Source organism: Argiope bruennichi, chromosome 6 (assembly GCF_947563725.1).
Source record: "Argiope bruennichi chromosome 6, qqArgBrue1.1, whole genome shotgun sequence".
NCBI classification, from domain to species: domain Eukaryota; kingdom Metazoa; phylum Arthropoda; class Arachnida; order Araneae; family Araneidae; genus Argiope; species Argiope bruennichi.
The window spans coordinates 33,532,159-33,551,150 of NC_079156.1; the positions used below are offsets into that span (position 1 = coordinate 33,532,159).

The window sequence follows — 18,992 nt, forward strand, 5'->3', positions numbered from 1 at the left end:
GCGATTTTAATTATTTTCCTACTATGATTCGTACATGCATAAAACAGCAGTATTAGTGCTTTGCACTTATCCGCGTATGTGCGAAAACCTCAAACTGCGCATGCGCAAATAGCAAGAGTTGTGGTATGCATATGCGATACATTTCTTTGTTTAAGTCTGATTTTAAACAGCGATTCAAAACTCATTATGTCTAAAAAAATGAAATTCCAACCTTGGCCGGAGCACATTAAATGCCAAAATGCTACGTTTGTTGCGCGATAATGAAAATGTAGAGGAAAGAAACATTCGGTTAGCGAATATCAGAGAAAAAATGTCCACACTTGACTTCAGCGCAGAATGTTTTTCTCATGACAATTTTATGTGGCACTTTCTACAGTTACATCCAAATGAAATCTTTTTGACTTAGCTCGAGGAGGAAAAATAATCTTTGTAGTTTACAAAGAATTTTGTGAAGCAAGTTGAATATTATTTTCATATCAGATTATACAGAGCTGATAAACAAGTGGACTTATTTGTATATTTTTAAGTTTCAAAGCAGCTTTTCTATTGTATATTTTTAGTAAATTGTTTTGTTAATGAACATATCATATTTTTAATAGTCTAAATATTTCAGAATGTGCACTATAAAAAATTGTTTTGAAATTATTTTTGATGATTTCTAAATAAACTTTTAAATTTATAAAGTCCTATGAAATTTTTAAATTTATCGAGTCCTGGTTCTGTCATGGTTATTCCTTACCCTGTGTTCCATCTAAGAGGTGTGTGAAAGAGTTCACATGTAAAACAGTGTTGTAAGCGATTGTGTGAGTGTCATCTTATGAGCTAAAGTCAGATTTCTGCCCTCGGGTGCTCAGGGGTCTTTACACTCAGAAGCTACTGCACAAAACTTGACTTAAATCGCTGACTTCGTCAGCCTATTTGTACAAGTGCCATAAGTAACAACAGCATTACGTTTTTATAAATAGAATTTCTTTGCAGAAATACGATATTCGCTGTCTAATAACATTAATTGCTAAATAAAAAAAACAATAATGTCTGACCGTCTTCATCATCTTGCAAAAATTTAATATGAAGTTTGAATAGGAATATAATTATCTTGATCTTTGAGTTCCATTTTCCTCATGGCTAAACAATATTTGATCACAAAGTGGAATCAGTATTGCCAAACATAAATTGGAACTTAGAGTAGAGAAAAAACTAATTTCCATATATCCAGTTATCGATAATTCAGTGTGTTACATGCACACACTGAATATTAAATTGTTTTGACTAAAAATGGATATAAAAATTCACACTGATGATTTCTACTCAAAGCCGCCAAAGATTAGAAAATTTTTCAGGACTATCAAAGACTTATTAAAGAGAAGGCAGTCATAAAGAACACAGTAGTTTTCCGTTTTGCACGAAAATTTTAACACCAACGAGCAAATTAACAAAAAAAAATTTGGAGAGCTAAATAAATGAGGATTTCACCAAAAAAAAAAAAAAAAAAAAAACACTATTCTGAACTATTGGATACGACCTTGTGTAATGTTTAGAGAACTATTGCTCTAAGACATCTAAGCTAAATATAAAACTATACCTCCTCCACCAGGTGCACCACTACCTCCTGGTCCCGCATTACCTCCTCCAGGTCCTCCACCTCCTCCTCCTCCAGGGCTATTGCCACTTCCAGGTCCTCCACCTCCTCCTCCTCCAGGGCTATTGCCACTTCCAGGTCCTTTACCTCCTCCTCCACCAGAGCCACCGCCGCTTCCAGGTCCTTTACTTCCTCCTCCTCCATTTCCTGCACGACCTAATTTGTTTAAGTAATATCATTCAAAACCTAGCTAAGAACAGTCAAATGTTTTATAGTCAATATAAAGCATTAAAATTATATATATATATATAGGCATAGTAAAAGTCTAGTTATTGGAAAATATTTCATTTATTCTTTTCTTGGGTAAAAAGAACTAATTTAAGGAATTCAATTAAATTGAACTCATGTTCGTTTTTCTCTCATATTTATCTGATAAGATTATGAATGTTTAACTTTTATTTAAAGAAGATATTAAAGCTATATTGCAGATGTCCTAGTAACACAAATATTACATATGAATTACATATGCATTAATTATTATAGTATGATATTACGCAATGTTCACAATATTGTATCATATTGTTGAATATTGTATAACATAATAACGCACAATATTGTACAATAGTGATTAAAATGCTGCTCAATCTGAGGTTCTTATTGTTAAAAACTTAACAGCTTCCGATCAGTATTTCTAATTTGATGCTCTCTGAGATATTTTCCACACCTGATAAGATAACAGGCCTGATTATATAATAATCGTATCCATAGAATATAAATTACTATGGTTTTAAAATAATAAAAAATGTAAAATGAAAATACCTACTTGAAGCAAGATTGTTCTATGTGATGACTGTTAATATAATTTTTTTATAAAAAACAACAATTTTCCGATTTCTAAGCTGGGTATTCATCGCTGTATTTCTGACGCTGCTCATTTCATAATAGGATTGATATTTTTGTTGCCATTTCCAAATGCTGATTTTTTGACGAATGTCCCAAAATTTTCGTCACATAATAGAACTTTTCTCCAACTAAGGGATATTTATCATATATTGGATCATATGCATGGTCATATATATGAAAATGAAAACTATCATTGCAGTATGTGGACTTTTGAATCGGATATCTGAGCATAAATGTAGTCTAACTGATTGCAATAAATGCAATCGTGATTCTGAAAGTCGATAGTCGCAGGTTCCAGACTTGATTTTCTTAGCAATTTTTCGTTTGGATATCACATTCATGAGGCGATCGCATTGCTTCAAACTGAGTTTCTACTTTCCACTTGACAAGTTGAGTTTTACTTTTGGCCACAGCTCTTATGAATCAGTATCCGAACTTCTTTTTTTATTAATCCATAATTCATCTTTTCACTGTTTTATTTATATACTCTTCTAAATACAGCTCTTCTGTTTTAGCAAACACTTTTCTAACGTGGTGTTCAAATGCCGAGAACTGGCAGATTTATATTGTAAAGTTAAGGACAAACACTTTATATGATTCTTTAATTGAAACTTTCGTCTTCACTTTCTCGACATTTTGACGAATGCTTACATTTTAGACTTTCTTAAGTTCTAAAAACATATTTTTGTCAATATACCTTTGCTTGTTCGTCAGTTCTTCTGTCTATTTGTGACAAAGATAGCAAAAAATGGTTTTGAGCCAGAGTGATGAAATTTGGTATATTGTCTTTAAACCAAATTTGTAGGTTTCTGCCAAATTTTGAACGAAATCCATGCAGAGGAAGTCTGTATATCCGGCTATATACGTATATCCGCAAAACGAAAACAGCTAAACGGATACAATTTGGTACCGAGATATAATATCTAATATTTTTCAAATTTGGAAGATTTTCATTAGATTTCAAACAAAATGAATGAAAGGGTTGACTTTCTGTAGGTCTGTACTTTCACAAGTATGTAACACTTAGTGACTTAAAAATGGAATGACTTAAATATATAAAATATTTGGTATATAATTTTGTGACTACAATTATATTATGCGAAATTCTGATTTCAGTTCGATTGGAATCAACTCGTTTATACACAAAATTGATTTTCAGGTGTTTATTGCTAAATATCAAAGATTTAACGCCAAAAATACTTACTAAATATTACTTGATAAATTCATTAGAAATGCTAAATTTATATAAAAAGAACAGTACTGCCAAGGAAGGTATTCGCCACCTTACAAAAGGTCCCCACTTTTATGGAGAGGTGCTGCATAAAATTGGTAGTAGAGTACTGTGGGTAAATGAGTGCAAGAGTTTTAGATTGCTTTCTTAAACAAACACAAATTTAATTGCTCATTTTATAGCTTCTGTATCAATATTTCGAATGATAATATTGAAAGAATTCGAAAATAAGTGAAAGAATATTAATATCATATATCTCGAGCCAATGAATCATAATATTAAACATGTTAATGATTCCTTCTATTAGAGGAGGTAATTTAAAATTCAAACACATGTTAATGTTTGCATATTACATTCAAAATTACAAACAATGACTAGTTTTACTTACCAAATTATTCCACAAAAATTTTTGAAAACAAACATGGGAAATACTCAAACAAGTCATGGCAATTGCAAATAAAAACTGTATATTCTTCGAAAATTTAAATCTTCAGATAAAAAAAAAAACATTTTATAGCAGTACTCAAAAATTGGACCTTAATGGTAAATAACAGCAGGTTTCTGTTAGGTATTAGTGATAATTGTTTGAAACGGTTCTTCTTTTTACTACAAGATGGCAGCCCCATATCTAGATGAGGGTTAGTGATCCAAGGCACAATAAAGGTTCCTGCGTTCTGTTATCAAGATCTTGGATTCGGAAGGGTTCTGTATTAGAAACCAAATTCCATCTATGAACCACCATGTGATTGGGCCCGATCCACGTTAGATGTTGCAAACTAAATTTCCTCTGGCTGGTGTGGTGTGAAAATTTGATAAAAAGGCATGTGCTCATGTATCTGTTTCGTCATCTAGCCATGGTTCAAAATTATGAATTACCTCCAAAATATCTTAGAGTTGCTTCAAAACAGGGCGATAATGAAATTAAAGAAAATCAAATCAAGATGCAACAACCGTTTTCTACAATTAAAAAAATATCAAATTTTCTTATGATGCTTTCGAATGCAGTTTCCTTGGGAAAATTAAATATAATCAAAATGTAAAGTTGAACTACAAATTTGAGGCATCTGAAATAATACATTTTACGAAACAGAAAAAAATATATACTGATTCTAAACTCTTTATTGCAATTAGCAAATAGCATACAGTTTAGTAAAATATGAATTAAGGATTAAATAATTTCCTAATTCTATATGGAATATGAATCGATTTATATCATGACAAAATGTAAATATATGTATAAAATGCAGGAATATATACTATTTATAGAAGAATTAAATGACAAAAACACACATGAAAACAAAGAATGCATTAAAAAAAAAGTTTTTGAAATGTTCATATTTCCAGATCTTTTGGTTACTAATATATAGGCTACGAATAGAAAATAAACTTTAAAATAATATATATATATATTTTGAATAATATAGAAATACTTAAGTAAATAGATCTTTCAAATAAACAAAATTATTCTATCTATGTTTTATTTCAAATTTAAATTAATGTATAACACGTGGAGGTTACATTTTTTTTATATTTTATCTTTTCCAATTTCTTTTTTCTTTTATTTCATCTTATTCGTATTAATAACATGCTTTTTTAAAGAAGAAATTACTCCATAAATGAAGAATCATCAAACAATTACATTTATATATTATTTTCTTACCTTTCTTGTGCATAGAATATTTTACATTATAAGGAAAAAAAGATATATAACTCTAAAACGAGGCATTATTAATGTTGGAAATATGCAGAATTTTGTAAAATGTTTCATTTTACAGATTTTTTTTCCTTTTCTTATTTATTTGCCTTTATGAATTATTTGTAAAACTTCTGCATGTATTATTTAATGTATTAGAAAAATAAATTTACAAATTACCAACCTGTATTAGTTTTATCATACATTAAAAAAGTTTGTCGATTCAAGAAATCGGAAAATAGCCAAAATGACAAGCTTATTTCCTTCATTAATATTACAAATTTTAAATAGTGAAATTCAGACTAATTTTATTTCTAATATTATCAGTAAATATCAATGTAAATTGATATTATAAAAGGAAATTATATTAATTGGCAAATAAATTGTGAAGACTCCAGTTAAAGATTATATTGATTCCTAATACTTTATCGTATACGTCAGAATACAAAACGTTTGAGAACAAATTACTGATAGCACGTAAAAATATGATTTATTTTGTAAATTGCAGAAAGCTTATGAGAGTGAATTTTTCAGAACAATTTTTCACTCCGAGTTTTGTCTGTTTGTCCCATCTTTTATTTATGAATAATTAATACATATTTAATTAGACTTATAAAAGTGAGTTCCTTTAAAATTCTTCTTTACCACATATACTAAGCACAAATACATACCTTCATAAAATACCATAATTTGGGACAAAAAAAATCATATAGTTCACTTTTTTTTTGTGTTTAGAAAACGGCGAGCAAGTGTAATAATTAGAAGTGGTAGAATGAAAATGGACCAGGAGCACTTATTATATTGTATTATTAAAATATGGATATAACATTTCTTTACATGGAATTACTGCACCTGCAGAAAAAGTATTATCTGTATCAGTAGAAAAACTAAACTAGATATAAAATTATGGAAGGTAGTCATTATCATATCTACCTGTGATGAAATTTAAAAGACCAATTGATTTAATTTAGAAATTTCAAAATTGTATTATTTGTACCAGTAGAAGAACTGAATTAGATATAAAATTATTCAAGGTAGCGATTATCAAATTTAAGTATGTTGAAATTTAAGTTGAATTCTTCTAGTGAGTACAGAGCCATTGATTTAATTCAATGTTCCATAAAAGAATGATCTGTTCCAGTAGAAAAACTGAACTAGATGCAAAATTATGGAAGGAAGTGATTCTTTACATTTGTTGAAACTTAAGTCGAATTCTATTAGCGGGTAAAGATTAGTTGATTTAATTTACTAGTTAAAAAACATATAAAACATGCAACAAATTTCAATAATCTTAGCAAAAAAAATATTGCAAGTAATAGCGAATATAGTAAATATACAGTGTTTATGCCATACTATTTTCATTTTGCCGATTTTTAAAAATAATTATTATTAGTTTTTTGTCAGCAATTTCTTTCACTTGCATCCCAATATCTTGAGAGCACCGAATTAAAGTTTTTAATCTTTAATTCGGTGTAGATAATACTGCAATTTTATTTAATACATTCTTTAAGGTGAGATGTGAAAGTTTTTTAAGATTCTTCCTGTGTCTCCAAGCCAGGCTGAATAATGCTTTTGACCACTATTAATGATGCAACAGATTAAATTTAATTGAATTATAATTTTATCAAAATTGCCATCCTGTTTCTGGACATTTCCATTCGCTTAATACAGTATTGTGGTGCAAGAAGGTAATTCCGAAGACCTGCTCAAAATAAACACCATTATTAATAATTGCATTTATGGTTTTTGCATATTAAACTGCATTAAGGTCAATGGTCGGGATCTTTTAATAAGTTATATGACAAAAAAGGTATTTCAAATATAACTATCATAATGTAAATTAACGAAATAATGTAGGTTAAAACAGTTTTGCAGGAAACAAAATTTCCCCACTAAATTTTGTTTCAATATATAAGTCATATACATTTCAGAGTCACATTAATAAAATAATATTTGCATTAAAAATTGTTGCAAGGTCTCAATGTGCATTATAAACCAGTTTCATTTCTTTTTTCTGAATAATGAATAATAACATATTTCGAGACACACACATTTAAAATTCACCCAAGATCTTTTTTTCTTCCCAATCTTGAATAAACTCATCTATTTTTTTATCAATGTTTTGCTTCATTCTCTATAAGAACTGATATTGAATAAATGACCTGGTATATTTTCAAGTAATACTGATATATATATATATATATATATATATATATATATATATATATATATATATATATAATTTTAGAATTACATTTTCTCAACCAGAATTCTACCACTACCATTCCCTGCGCCAAAATAACCTGCTATTTTCAAGTAACAATTTTATAATGATGGACAATAAAAAGCTTTATTTGCAATATTAATATGAAATATTGAATCTTGTAAATAAAATATGAACTTTTTCGTAATTTTTATCAGTGCTATTCTCATCGAAATTTAATAAATCATAAAAAATAAGACAAGAATATCAGTTTTAAGCACCAAGCGTTATTATGATTATTGGTGATCAAACATTCACTAAAAATAATAAATTGGTAGAAGAAAAGCAAAAAATACCAATTCTATAAAATTCTATCACTGTCATTGCCATTACATTTCTGATAAAGAGATCAATAAGCATAAATAAACAATGAAACAAAATCAAATAACTGTATCCATGCACTAATTTATTATTTCCATTGCAAATATGATTTTCAAGGCGATAAAAATAGATACTTCCATTTTCCATTTCAAAGTTTGATTCGTATTCTTTAGATTCTGTCCAATACTCAGTTTTTTACAGAAAAAAAATAACGTACAGTTCTCCGTTTTTCTTCAAAAATCCATATGATGATGCACACATTCTTTAACAGTAAGAAAAGTTGATGTCTTTTCTGTGTCGGTGACTTTGTTCGCACTCCTCAGAACTCAGTGTTCGGCACGGAAACTTGAAAAGAAAGGAAAATGAGAATAATTTCTGTAAATTACCAATTACTGCACATTTCTGAATTTTATATTAGTATGTAATTTGATATGTAAGAAAAGCATGGGTATTCACCTTGGTGTTTTACTTTCTTACTGGCGTTAATTGATTTTTTTGATGAATCTGGAAATAAAACTTCTCTAACGTAGTCACAAAATTAGAAAATATATTTGATAAGCATACTTCTTTCGCATGTATTTCTCTAGAATATTCAAAATTGTATTCGATGAACTAGAATCCTCGTGTACTTATCGAAAATTAGTTAAAAATTTAGGAAAATTTTTCGGAAAGATAACGAATTGCTAATAAGGCAGGTGCAGTACAATGAAGAAACAAACTGGCATTTTCTTCTAAAATAATAGGAAATAAACAGATTTCACAATTTACCACAAGAAACAAGTGCAGCACAATGGACAAAGTGGACACAAAGCTTCTAAAATAATACGGATTAAATAACTAGCACAATTTGACATCACAATACATCACAATAAGTAGACGTAGTACAATGAATAAGAAAGTTTCTAAAATACTTTGTTTATTAGATACTTTCTAAAATCGTATGGATAAAACATCTAACACAATCTGAGTTTTCTAAAATATTTTGCTATAAGCTCTGAGTTCAACAAAAGACATAAGAGACTTAACAGTAAAAAATCTGAATCACCGTAATGAAAGCCACCATAATAGTCTGAATAAACGTTTCAGGCTATTATGGTGGTCTGCAAATATGAGTAAAATCTTCACCAGCAAGGGGAAAAATGGCAAATAAAATGAAAATAGTCCTGTGTGCTCTTTACATTGCCATACTGAATCGTTAAAGCAAATAGGTATAAAAAATTATACCTCCTCCAGAGCCACCACCACCTCCTAGTCCTCCTGCTCCTCCTCCTCCTGAACCTCCACCACTTCCAGGTCCATCTGCACCATCTGCAATGTGTTGAAGTAGTGCTTTTATAATTACTGGGTACGAATTATTAACAATTTTATTGACAGTATTAAAGCTTATGCATTCTCTTTTTATTTATATTTTACAATAATAAGTTATTGACTGCTAAATGCAGTATAAAATGACTCAAGAATTTCCACATCCAAACTTATTTCAATGCTATTTCTTGAGTTAGAAATAGTGTGCATAGAATATATAGAGTACATGGATAAAGAGAGCAATCGACTCGACTTCTAGATTAAACATTAGAAGTAACTTAGTTAGTCTTTTTTATCGATAACAGAAGTTTATGGAGGGACATCTGCTTGGTATAAGCTGTCCTTTTCCCCATCTTTTTTAGAAAAATAACTTTTAATTGTTTTGATTTGGTGATGAGATCAGCAGGCTGTTTTGATTATTTTTCATGATTACTACTAGTGTCTCACTTCTTCTATGTTCATCATAAATAACGCTATGAATTTTAAAATACAATTTAAGTAAAAGAAAAGATGTATATTTGTGACCTATTTCTACTTAGTTACGCACTTCCATTTTCACTCCTAAAGTATCAATGATACAAAGTGGGAGACAGATGATACAGAAAAGTGGTGTCGCCACATTTCTGTTAACTAATTTTCACATAATGGTAAATGAATTATTCTGAAGATTCTGTAAGCACTGTAACAATTACAATAATGAAAAGAACTATTAACAATGCCAATCTTAGCTTCTATACTTTTTGTGTAAGACTTTCAGTACATGGACCTATTGTGAAAGCAAGTCCAAATCATATTTTCAATAGCAAAGCACGACAATATCTGGATTGAATATGTTCCAAAGCATTTTGGTTTTATCAAAGAGTGCAATAATACCAATTCTAAAAATGAAACTGTACCTCCTCCAGAGCTACCTCCACTTCCAGGTCCTTCATCTCCACCACCTCCTGCACCACCTAATTTGTTCAAGTAATACCATTACAATTACAGACAAAGAATGCACAAATATTATACAATATAACAAAGACGAAAATATAGCTTTCTATAATTTGCACTGTCTTATAAGCTAAGCAAAAGAAGAGGAAATGTAACAATCGTCGACGAATTCAGAACTCGAAATTTTAATAAATTATCTTGTTTTATAATCTCTCAGAGTTACGAAAGAATAATTTTTGGAATGAAGTCTTTCTGTGAAAACGATAGTTTCTAAATAGAAACAAGAAGACAAATAATGTACGATATGTGGTATTTAAATTAAATCATAGAAGTCTGTGAAATTTCGGATGAAATTTTTGTCTTACCATTTCAGAAATCTGTCGTATGTTTTTTTTTCTTACCGATTTCGTAAACCAGTCTCAAATTATGGAACAAATTAAACGGACAGCAGACTGCATATTAATTTGTTATGTCTATGTGCCTGTAAACATCAAAAGCTGATATTCACATGTACACTCAAAAACATGATAGTTTAATTGTTTTAATTCAAAAATTAAATAAACTAGAAAAATTATTTTGAACATGACGCCAAAGTTTTTGTGCATATCTGCAATGCACATGTCAAGGTCGTGTTTAAACGCCTTTTCATGTTCAAAATGCTTTGTAGATTTGAACAAAATTATGGATTCAAAAGGATTATATATTTTAAATTGCCTTCTTGATTAGTTATATGACGTGACAAATCCCCAAACGCATTTTTTTTGAAGAATATGTAAAGTTGAGGGTAAAATAATCTTCAATATTGAGAACGAAATCAAAACTAGGTATAAAGTTATTCCTCTTTCACCAGAGACATCTCTTCTTCCAGGTCCTTCATTTTCATCTCCAGCATCTATTCCACTGTATAATTTGTTCAAGTAACACTATTACAATTACTGATAATTATTAAAGAAATATTTTATAATGTAAGATAGAAGATGATAGTGTTGTGTCTTAATTTTCATCAAGATTTCTAATATTTGAAATCCAGTTTGAAAATATCGTTTACATTAATAAGTCCTTTTCATATGGAATACTTGTATGAGTTAATATTATAGCCACCCTTTGTTAAATGACTGGGTTAAGTGTATTATAGAGTTTGCACATTGAATTATGTTGCTGTTTCTTATGGCACTTGCCATGGATAAGCCCACTGTTACGAAGACAGCGATTTTAAGCCGGTGGGGGAGCGTTTCTTGTTTTTTTAGTATCGCCAACTAGGGCCAAGAGTAAGACTTTGCTACTCACGCATCACTCATTCGCTTGCACAACCACTTTTTACAGGCGGACACACTCACCCATCTCACAGATAGAACAACGTAAGAACAACCATGCCCAAACCGGGACTCGAACCCAGGACGCCCAGATGACGTGGAAGACGCATTACCCCTATGCCTGGACACCGACACATTGAATTACAAGACTGGCTAATTATGGGATATTTATACAAGGTGTTTTGCTAATGGACCGGGAAACTCAGGGGGTTCTAATTAAGTATCTAGAGGCGCAAAATTTGCAATGGAAATGGCGCCACATACCACAATGAAAATCGTGAAACCCGCATGCAAGCTTTGTATCCAGAAGACATTGTCAACAGACATAATGTACCCACGTGGTCAATGGATAATCCACATGCCCGTCTAACGTAGAAATTTCTACAGATATTTAGGGTCAACGCGTGGGTATGAATTCTCGTTGATTATCACAAAGGCCTATGCTTGCTGCTCGATTGCCTGAATGAAGCAGTACACTTTTCATTTCTGCAACACGTCCTCCCAAAAATGTTGCAAAGTGTACCAGCAGAGTGAAGCGAGGCATGCGGTTCATACCTGATGATGCTCTTGCATATTTTCCTTGAGAAGTGCGCAATCCCCTTAATGTTACATACCCAGGAAGGTGGAATGAACGCCTAGGAACCATTTCCTGGCTTCTACGTTTGGTGTATTCTATCTGTGTAACTTTTTCCTATAGCGGCATCTTAAATCATCGTTTACGAGGCGCTTATATACACAACGGAGGATCAAACATCAAAAGCATACCTTGGTATCTTCGAGCGCGACCGGAAATCATCATTTTTATATTTATGTAGACTATGCAATGACATGAGAGACCACCGCTTCCAGCAACGCTTGTAATAATTAATTAAATAAATCTTTTTGTAACTATTATCTCTTGGCTTCAGCTTGACGTTTTTAACTATTTTTTCAGACTTTCCGAAAAAGGATCTAATTTATATTTTCTTCATCTTTAATCATCACAAAGGAATTACCTTGCAATCAAAAGGAATAATTTGTTGCAAATTTGTTCAAGTGGCAGGGTTGCACTAAATATATTTCCTCCAATTTCAAAATTCCGTCTACATCCTAGTACACTTCAGCAAATAGTATTATTTCTATATGAGCTTGAAAAACAGTACAATCTAAAATTTTCCATATAATATTTACATCACCAAAATTTCACACTTTGATTTCATTTTTCTAGATTATACAGGGTTGAATTATACTGTTTACATCTATTGCTTTTGAAGTTAAATATGTATTTGGCTTGTAGCTTTTCTTATAACTTTAGCAGAATTCAAGCGACGGGAACTCTTGAGTTACCTTGCCTGAGTAATATTTTGATCTTTGGATTGAATAGGCTGTACATTATGAACATATTGCAAGGTATGCGACTTTTGTTTATAATGACATATTGCAAGTATTGTCATTATAATTAAAATTTTCACTTTACTCCTCTGTATGATTTCTATAAATATATTTCAATTCATTATTAAATGTTTTCATAAGCTTAGCTTTTTCAGTCAAAAATATTTTGCAGGCATCATACTTTAACCAAATATTCTGGTGTACAATTGTCGGTGCTTCCTACAGTAAATCTGGAGGAACGAAGACTTTGCAAGTACTGCAAAAAAACAAAGTACTTTGCGCCGCTGAGGCGTTTGGCAGAAGATACGGTCCCAATAGATGACCCTTCCCAGGTGTTAATATTAAATCTATGTTGTGCATTCGACGAGATAGAGATGCGGAGATTTTCGAATGACCAAATATGCGCACTGTGCGTGTTGAAGACGTCTTCTCACGTAGAGAATAAAACTCTAGTGAAAAAATGTGTATCTTCCTGTGTGGCATCGAACATCCAGCGTGTGAACTCCACCCGATTTGCGATTTTCACTGAAAAATGTTAACTGCGGCCCTTTTTTTAATGGAAATTTTTTATCTCTTTTAATGCCTACTTTCCCCGCTCTGAATCTTTCTTTCGAATTTGACAACGCTCTCTGCAAACATCGGTACCGCATGCTTCCTTGTGCCCATTTTTGTTTTTCTTGAATATCTTAACGATTCCTCAGTTTTCAAACTACACATTTATATCAAATTAAAGAATATAAAATTCCACACAGTTTCAAGCCTTTTTTTCCCTTCAAATTTTAATATTTTTGCAAATAAGGGTTATAAACGACTTTTTCGTTTTCAGTAATTTACAACCCCCTAGATCATCAAATTGGCATGTTACTTTCATGAAAAAAAAACTTTTAAGAATGTACTTTCACTTTAGAAAAATTCATAGCTGAAACGTCATTTGTTATTTTTTTTAATTAATTCTTTACATTTTCCAACAATACTCGGACTCTATATTTTTGCGATTTTCAGCCACTAAACGTCATTTGGGACCCTATGTTGTATGTTGATTATTTATCCTCTTGATGGCTACTACCACCTCTCTGAATTTGTCGATCGATTTTGGCAACATTCTGTATATATAGAGAGAAACGTGAACCTAAATACGCTTAATAAATAAAATATGAAATAAATAACAGTTTTAGGGGTTTAAATCGTTGGAATGGACATATCTAATATTTGCTCTTGGACATTGAATGAAATAAGGAGAGGGCAAGATATACCAACGATTTTTAGTTTCCAAATATAAGAGTGTTTGAGAGGAAAAATTTAAATATAAAAGTTTTTGGTTTTGAAAAGGATTGTACAAAGAACTATACAACTTTAAGATAACTTGATTAAGAGATAATCTTTAAAAAGTAAAATTTTAGCTTAAGGGCATTAAGAGGCTCATTGGTTTTATTCAATTTGAACACACTGTCTTATGAAAATATTTGCTTATAATCAAAACTATGAAATGTCATAATGAAAACCTCGCATCTAATGTATAGCTTATTTATAACTTAATTATCTGAACAATTTATGGGGAAAAATTAGCAAGTAACTGAATGAGCTCAATTAAAAAATCCAATGTTAGATGCCCTATGATAACTTAGATTCGATATTTTTGTGTCCAAATATCAGTATGAATGTGAGATTTAAAAAGCATATGATAAGTTACAAAATAAAGCTTCATTTATTATATTCTTCTTTTTATTGTCGTAGATCTTCAGTATCTTTTTTCCAGCATTTTATTTAATTTGATATTAATATAACTTTCTTTTCTTTTATCACCAGATGAGGATCCAATATTTCCAGATCCGTCTCATCATGATCCTGATACATCTGAGACAGATGAATTAGAATATGTTCCTTTTGAACTTGGCTCATTCGAACCAGATCCACTGAATCCAAATTCAAAGACAGATCCAGATTTAAATCCATTTTCTGAACCTGACCCAGATTTAAATCCATATTTTGAACCTGATCCCTTATTATCAGATGCTGATCCATTGGAATATAGTCCGGATCTTGAACCTGATTCACCAGCAGCGTATCCTGATTCATTAGAACAGGATCCAGATACAAATCATAATCCTCCAACATCGGATCCAGATATTTTTAAAAATGATCCAGATGAATCTCAAGCGGATCCTAAATCTGATTAGTTAGAATATGATGCAGTTAGAGAAAACTGATAGCTATCATAACTCAGAATCTGTTTAAACGCATTTCCCATCGAAACTAATATTCTCAATAAATTTCTTTAAATATGAATAGGATGCAAAAGAGAAAGAAAAACATTTTCTTAAAAACTAAGTTAAAAATAGAAAAATAATCACAGTCTATCTGGAAATGCATCTGATTTTGTCGTAACAATGAAAGATGTAAGGAAATAATACTGTGCAACAAAATATTAATCGGTAAAAAAAATCACTTCTTGAAAAGCAAAATGGCTGAGAGAGATGGGCACAATATGTATTAATTATTTTTGAAGTATCAACAATTTTTTGAGAGTTCAGATTAAGTTTTATATTTGGTTGGGCATCAATTTATCTTAGAGTCAACATGTTGATGTTTTTGTTATTTTTATAACATTTGAAATAACCAGAAATAGAAGATTTATTTCAGGAAGTTAAAGAAATAATGCATGGTGTGTAAGGACTTGAAGAAGAATGCATCGTGCTTTGAAGAATCAACTTTTTTTCTTAGAGTTAAGATTCAATTTTATATTTGGTTTGTCGATACTATATCTTTCCGTCAATATGTAGATCTTTATTTTATTTTTATACATTTCAAGTAATTAGAAATTAAAAATATAATTTGGAAAATTGAATAAATAACGTATGGTACGTAAGAATTTGAACATTATATGCACTTTAATCTACTTAAATTGAGGTTGGATCCCAAAGTTAGCACATGTGGTTATTCTAGTTTTCTTTTTTCGAATACGTATATACTGTCATGATAGTTAAAAATGAACAAAATTCTGAATTCCGGTAGGATTATGAAAAATTATTGCTTTAATAATTATTATTTACTTGTTTCTTACCTGGCCCATAACATACACATTGTCCTGGACCAACGTAGTATCCAGGGTAAGCTACGCCGCTTCCACCTCCTAAAAACAGAATTAATTATTTTGTTTTTGCATTCTATACATAACTATATATTATCTATAAATAATTGATCTATATCTCTTATTTATAGCAATGAATTATTAATTATAGATAATTGATTCTATCTATCTATCTACATAAAATGTGGTGAAATACTGATGAAGAAAAACTGTCTTGAACGCAATAATCTTTTTTCATTCATATTGAACCATATGCAAATATTAATGGATGGATATTGTAAATCTAAAACGTTTATCATTGAGTTATATTGTTAGAAAAGTAACATTCTTTAGTTGGTAGAAAATAGGAGCAAGTGTTTTAACATTTACAAATGAAATAATCCATGGTTTTATAATAATGTCTACTTTATAATTATACATTGGCTATTGTAATAATTGATTCTGTCTATTTATTTATCTATATAAGATGTGTTTAAATACTGATGAACAAAAACTGCCTTGAGCCCACTAATCCTTTTCGTTCAGATTGAACCATGAATACGATATACAACTGGATTGTATGTCTAAAACATTTATCATTGAGTTGTACTCTAAGGAAAAGGAACATTCTTTAGTTCGTAGTAAATAGCAGCAAATGTTTTTACATTTACGTATGAAATAATCCACTGTTTAATAATGATGCATTGTCTATTTCATAATTATACATTGTCTATTGCAATAATTGATTCTGTGTATTTATTTATCTACATAAGATGTGTTGAAATGATGAACAAAAACTGTCTTGAGCACACTAATCCTTCTCGTTCAGATTGAACCATGAATAAGATATACAATCGGATTGTCTGTCTAAAACATTTATCATTGAGTTGTACTCTAATGAAAAGGAACATTCTTTAGTTCGTAGTAAATAGTAGCAAATGCTTTTACATTTACGAATGAAATAATCCACTGTTTAATAATGAAATGGCCCCGGTGACGAAATGATTAACTATGTGTCTATGGTGAAAACATTTGCGGTTACGCTCATTCTATATTTTCTATATTTTCAACATAATAATTTCTTCATATTAAAATTATCATATTATATGCCGCATACGATTTATCAATAATCTATATCTTATTTATCTATACGAACTGTTTATTTTGAAGATGGTGCAAGACCACGTTTTTTTTTTTGTTTCTAGAAAATTAAAGGATGACATATTAGTCAATTCAAAAATATAATTATGTCAAGTCTTGGCAAAGTTTCTACTATCAATTATTTAACTTTATTATATGAATTTCTTTCAGTCGAATTTGACTAAAATAATATATGTTTATGAATTTTAAATGAACTGATCAAATGGGATAATGGACTGTGTCAAAAAAGTAAACAGCTTCAGTGCACAAAATGAAACATATAATCACGTGACTACTTTATATATTTTATTGGAAATCGGACTTACACCACTTTTATAATCAAGCTACGCAATTTCTTTTATTTGCCAATTTCAAATTAAACAAAGCATATTTTTTTAAAGATATCAAATAAGAACTAGGTATAGTTAAAAAAGTTTATATTAAATTAATCAAATTTTCTGATATCTCATTTTTTTAATAAAATTTGACTTACACCACCTTTATAATCAATCTCTACGAATTTTTTTTTATTTGACAATTTTTAAATTGGAGAAAGCATCGTCATTTTCTTAAATATTAAATATTAACTCCGTACAAATATAAAAATTAACACTAAATTAATCACAAAATTTGTGATTCATTCTGTTGATAAAATTGAACTTACACAGTTTTCAAAAGAAATGATCAATATGACACTTCAAGACCTCGATTCTCATGTCTGAAAAAAATGCGATACAAGAACATCTGGTTGTTTAAACAGTAATTTAAAAGTTTTTGTTACCTCCATCACCTCCGCCTCCACTATATGCGCCTCCATCGCCAGATCCTCCAGGACCCCCAGCGTTACCTGTATGAAGTATATGAAATGTGAAAAGAATCCCATTCCAGAAAAAAATGAGCAATTTACACAAAAATCTATTAATTTTCATGTCTTGGATTTATTAATTTATTCAGAAAAAAGCATTAATTATGCTTTTTTACTTTAAATTAATAATTCAAATAATTGTCTGAATTCCTGCCCAATACATGTGTTTATCTTACACCAATTAAAAAAATAATAACAGGGCATCCAGCGATATCAGATAAAGAAAATGCGAAGATAGACATAGCGAGAATCTACTAATTTGAAAAGAAAATATGATTGTAAAATTGCCATGTTGGCTCCAAAATAAAAATAAAAAATAAAAAAATTGGATCAACATTTACATATTGGCATGTATGATTAGAGGACAACATCGGAATTGGCTAGGGAAAGCGAGCAGGAAACGAAGCCCCATAGTAAATTTATAATAATAACGGCATAACATGTTATATGTCTGAATTTTGATATGCTGTCTTGAGACTAAAATTTTAGATACATATTTAAATTTGGAGTTAATAGATTAAAGATAGCATGGATACGCAGTTCTCTTTACAGCATTATAAAGTTAAAAACTATATGTATAAGCATACAAGACTTTGATATAACTTTATGTATAAACATACAAGAAAGTTGGAAAGAAAGTATTTTGCAATGATAATAAGGGGATATATTGAAAGAAATGACATTTTGTTAAGTAAATGCACTATCAATATATGCTTTCTGTATCCTGAGACTACCACTTTCCGGCTATTCTACCTCGCTAAGGGATCAGACGCGAAATATATATATATATATATATAATCATATCTTTTCTGACCATAATATTTTATTTTAACTCAAAATTGTGTTGATTGCTTACATGACTTATTCAAGTGGTAAAAAAAGCTTTCAGGAGTGGCATGAAGAATATTTTAAGTAATATCATTAAATATGATATTGATTATTTACGGTTGTTGATTTCAAAATGGTATCAAAAAATTTAATAATAAATAAAATAAAGAAATGTTTCAG

At 30.1% G+C, this 18,992-nt stretch overlaps 2 protein-coding genes across 2 annotated transcripts in view; both read right to left on the reverse strand.

Moving 5' to 3' along the window:
* Positions 1-6,093, reverse strand: part of LOC129971710 (mucin-1-like) — a 30,630-nt gene extending 24,537 nt beyond the window's left edge. Inside the window, exons 1-2 of the mRNA XM_056085686.1 lie at positions 6,078-6,093; positions 1,583-1,795 (exon numbers count right to left, since the gene is read on the reverse strand). Of these exons, the coding sequence (XP_055941661.1) occupies positions 1,583-1,795; positions 6,078-6,093 (229 nt within the window). The remainder of the gene's footprint in view (positions 1-1,582; positions 1,796-6,077) is intronic.
* A 1,969-nt stretch (positions 6,094-8,062) lies between these two features.
* Positions 8,063-18,992, reverse strand: part of LOC129971450 (uncharacterized) — a 53,261-nt gene continuing 42,331 nt past the window's right edge. The window contains exons 35-39 of the mRNA XM_056085221.1: positions 17,901-17,966; positions 15,974-16,042; positions 10,192-10,248; positions 9,215-9,298; positions 8,063-8,335 (exon numbers count right to left, since the gene is read on the reverse strand). Coding sequence (XP_055941196.1) covers positions 8,310-8,335; positions 9,215-9,298; positions 10,192-10,248; positions 15,974-16,042; positions 17,901-17,966 — 302 coding nt within the window. The 3' untranslated portion in view covers positions 8,063-8,309. The remainder of the gene's footprint in view (positions 8,336-9,214; positions 9,299-10,191; positions 10,249-15,973; positions 16,043-17,900; positions 17,967-18,992) is intronic.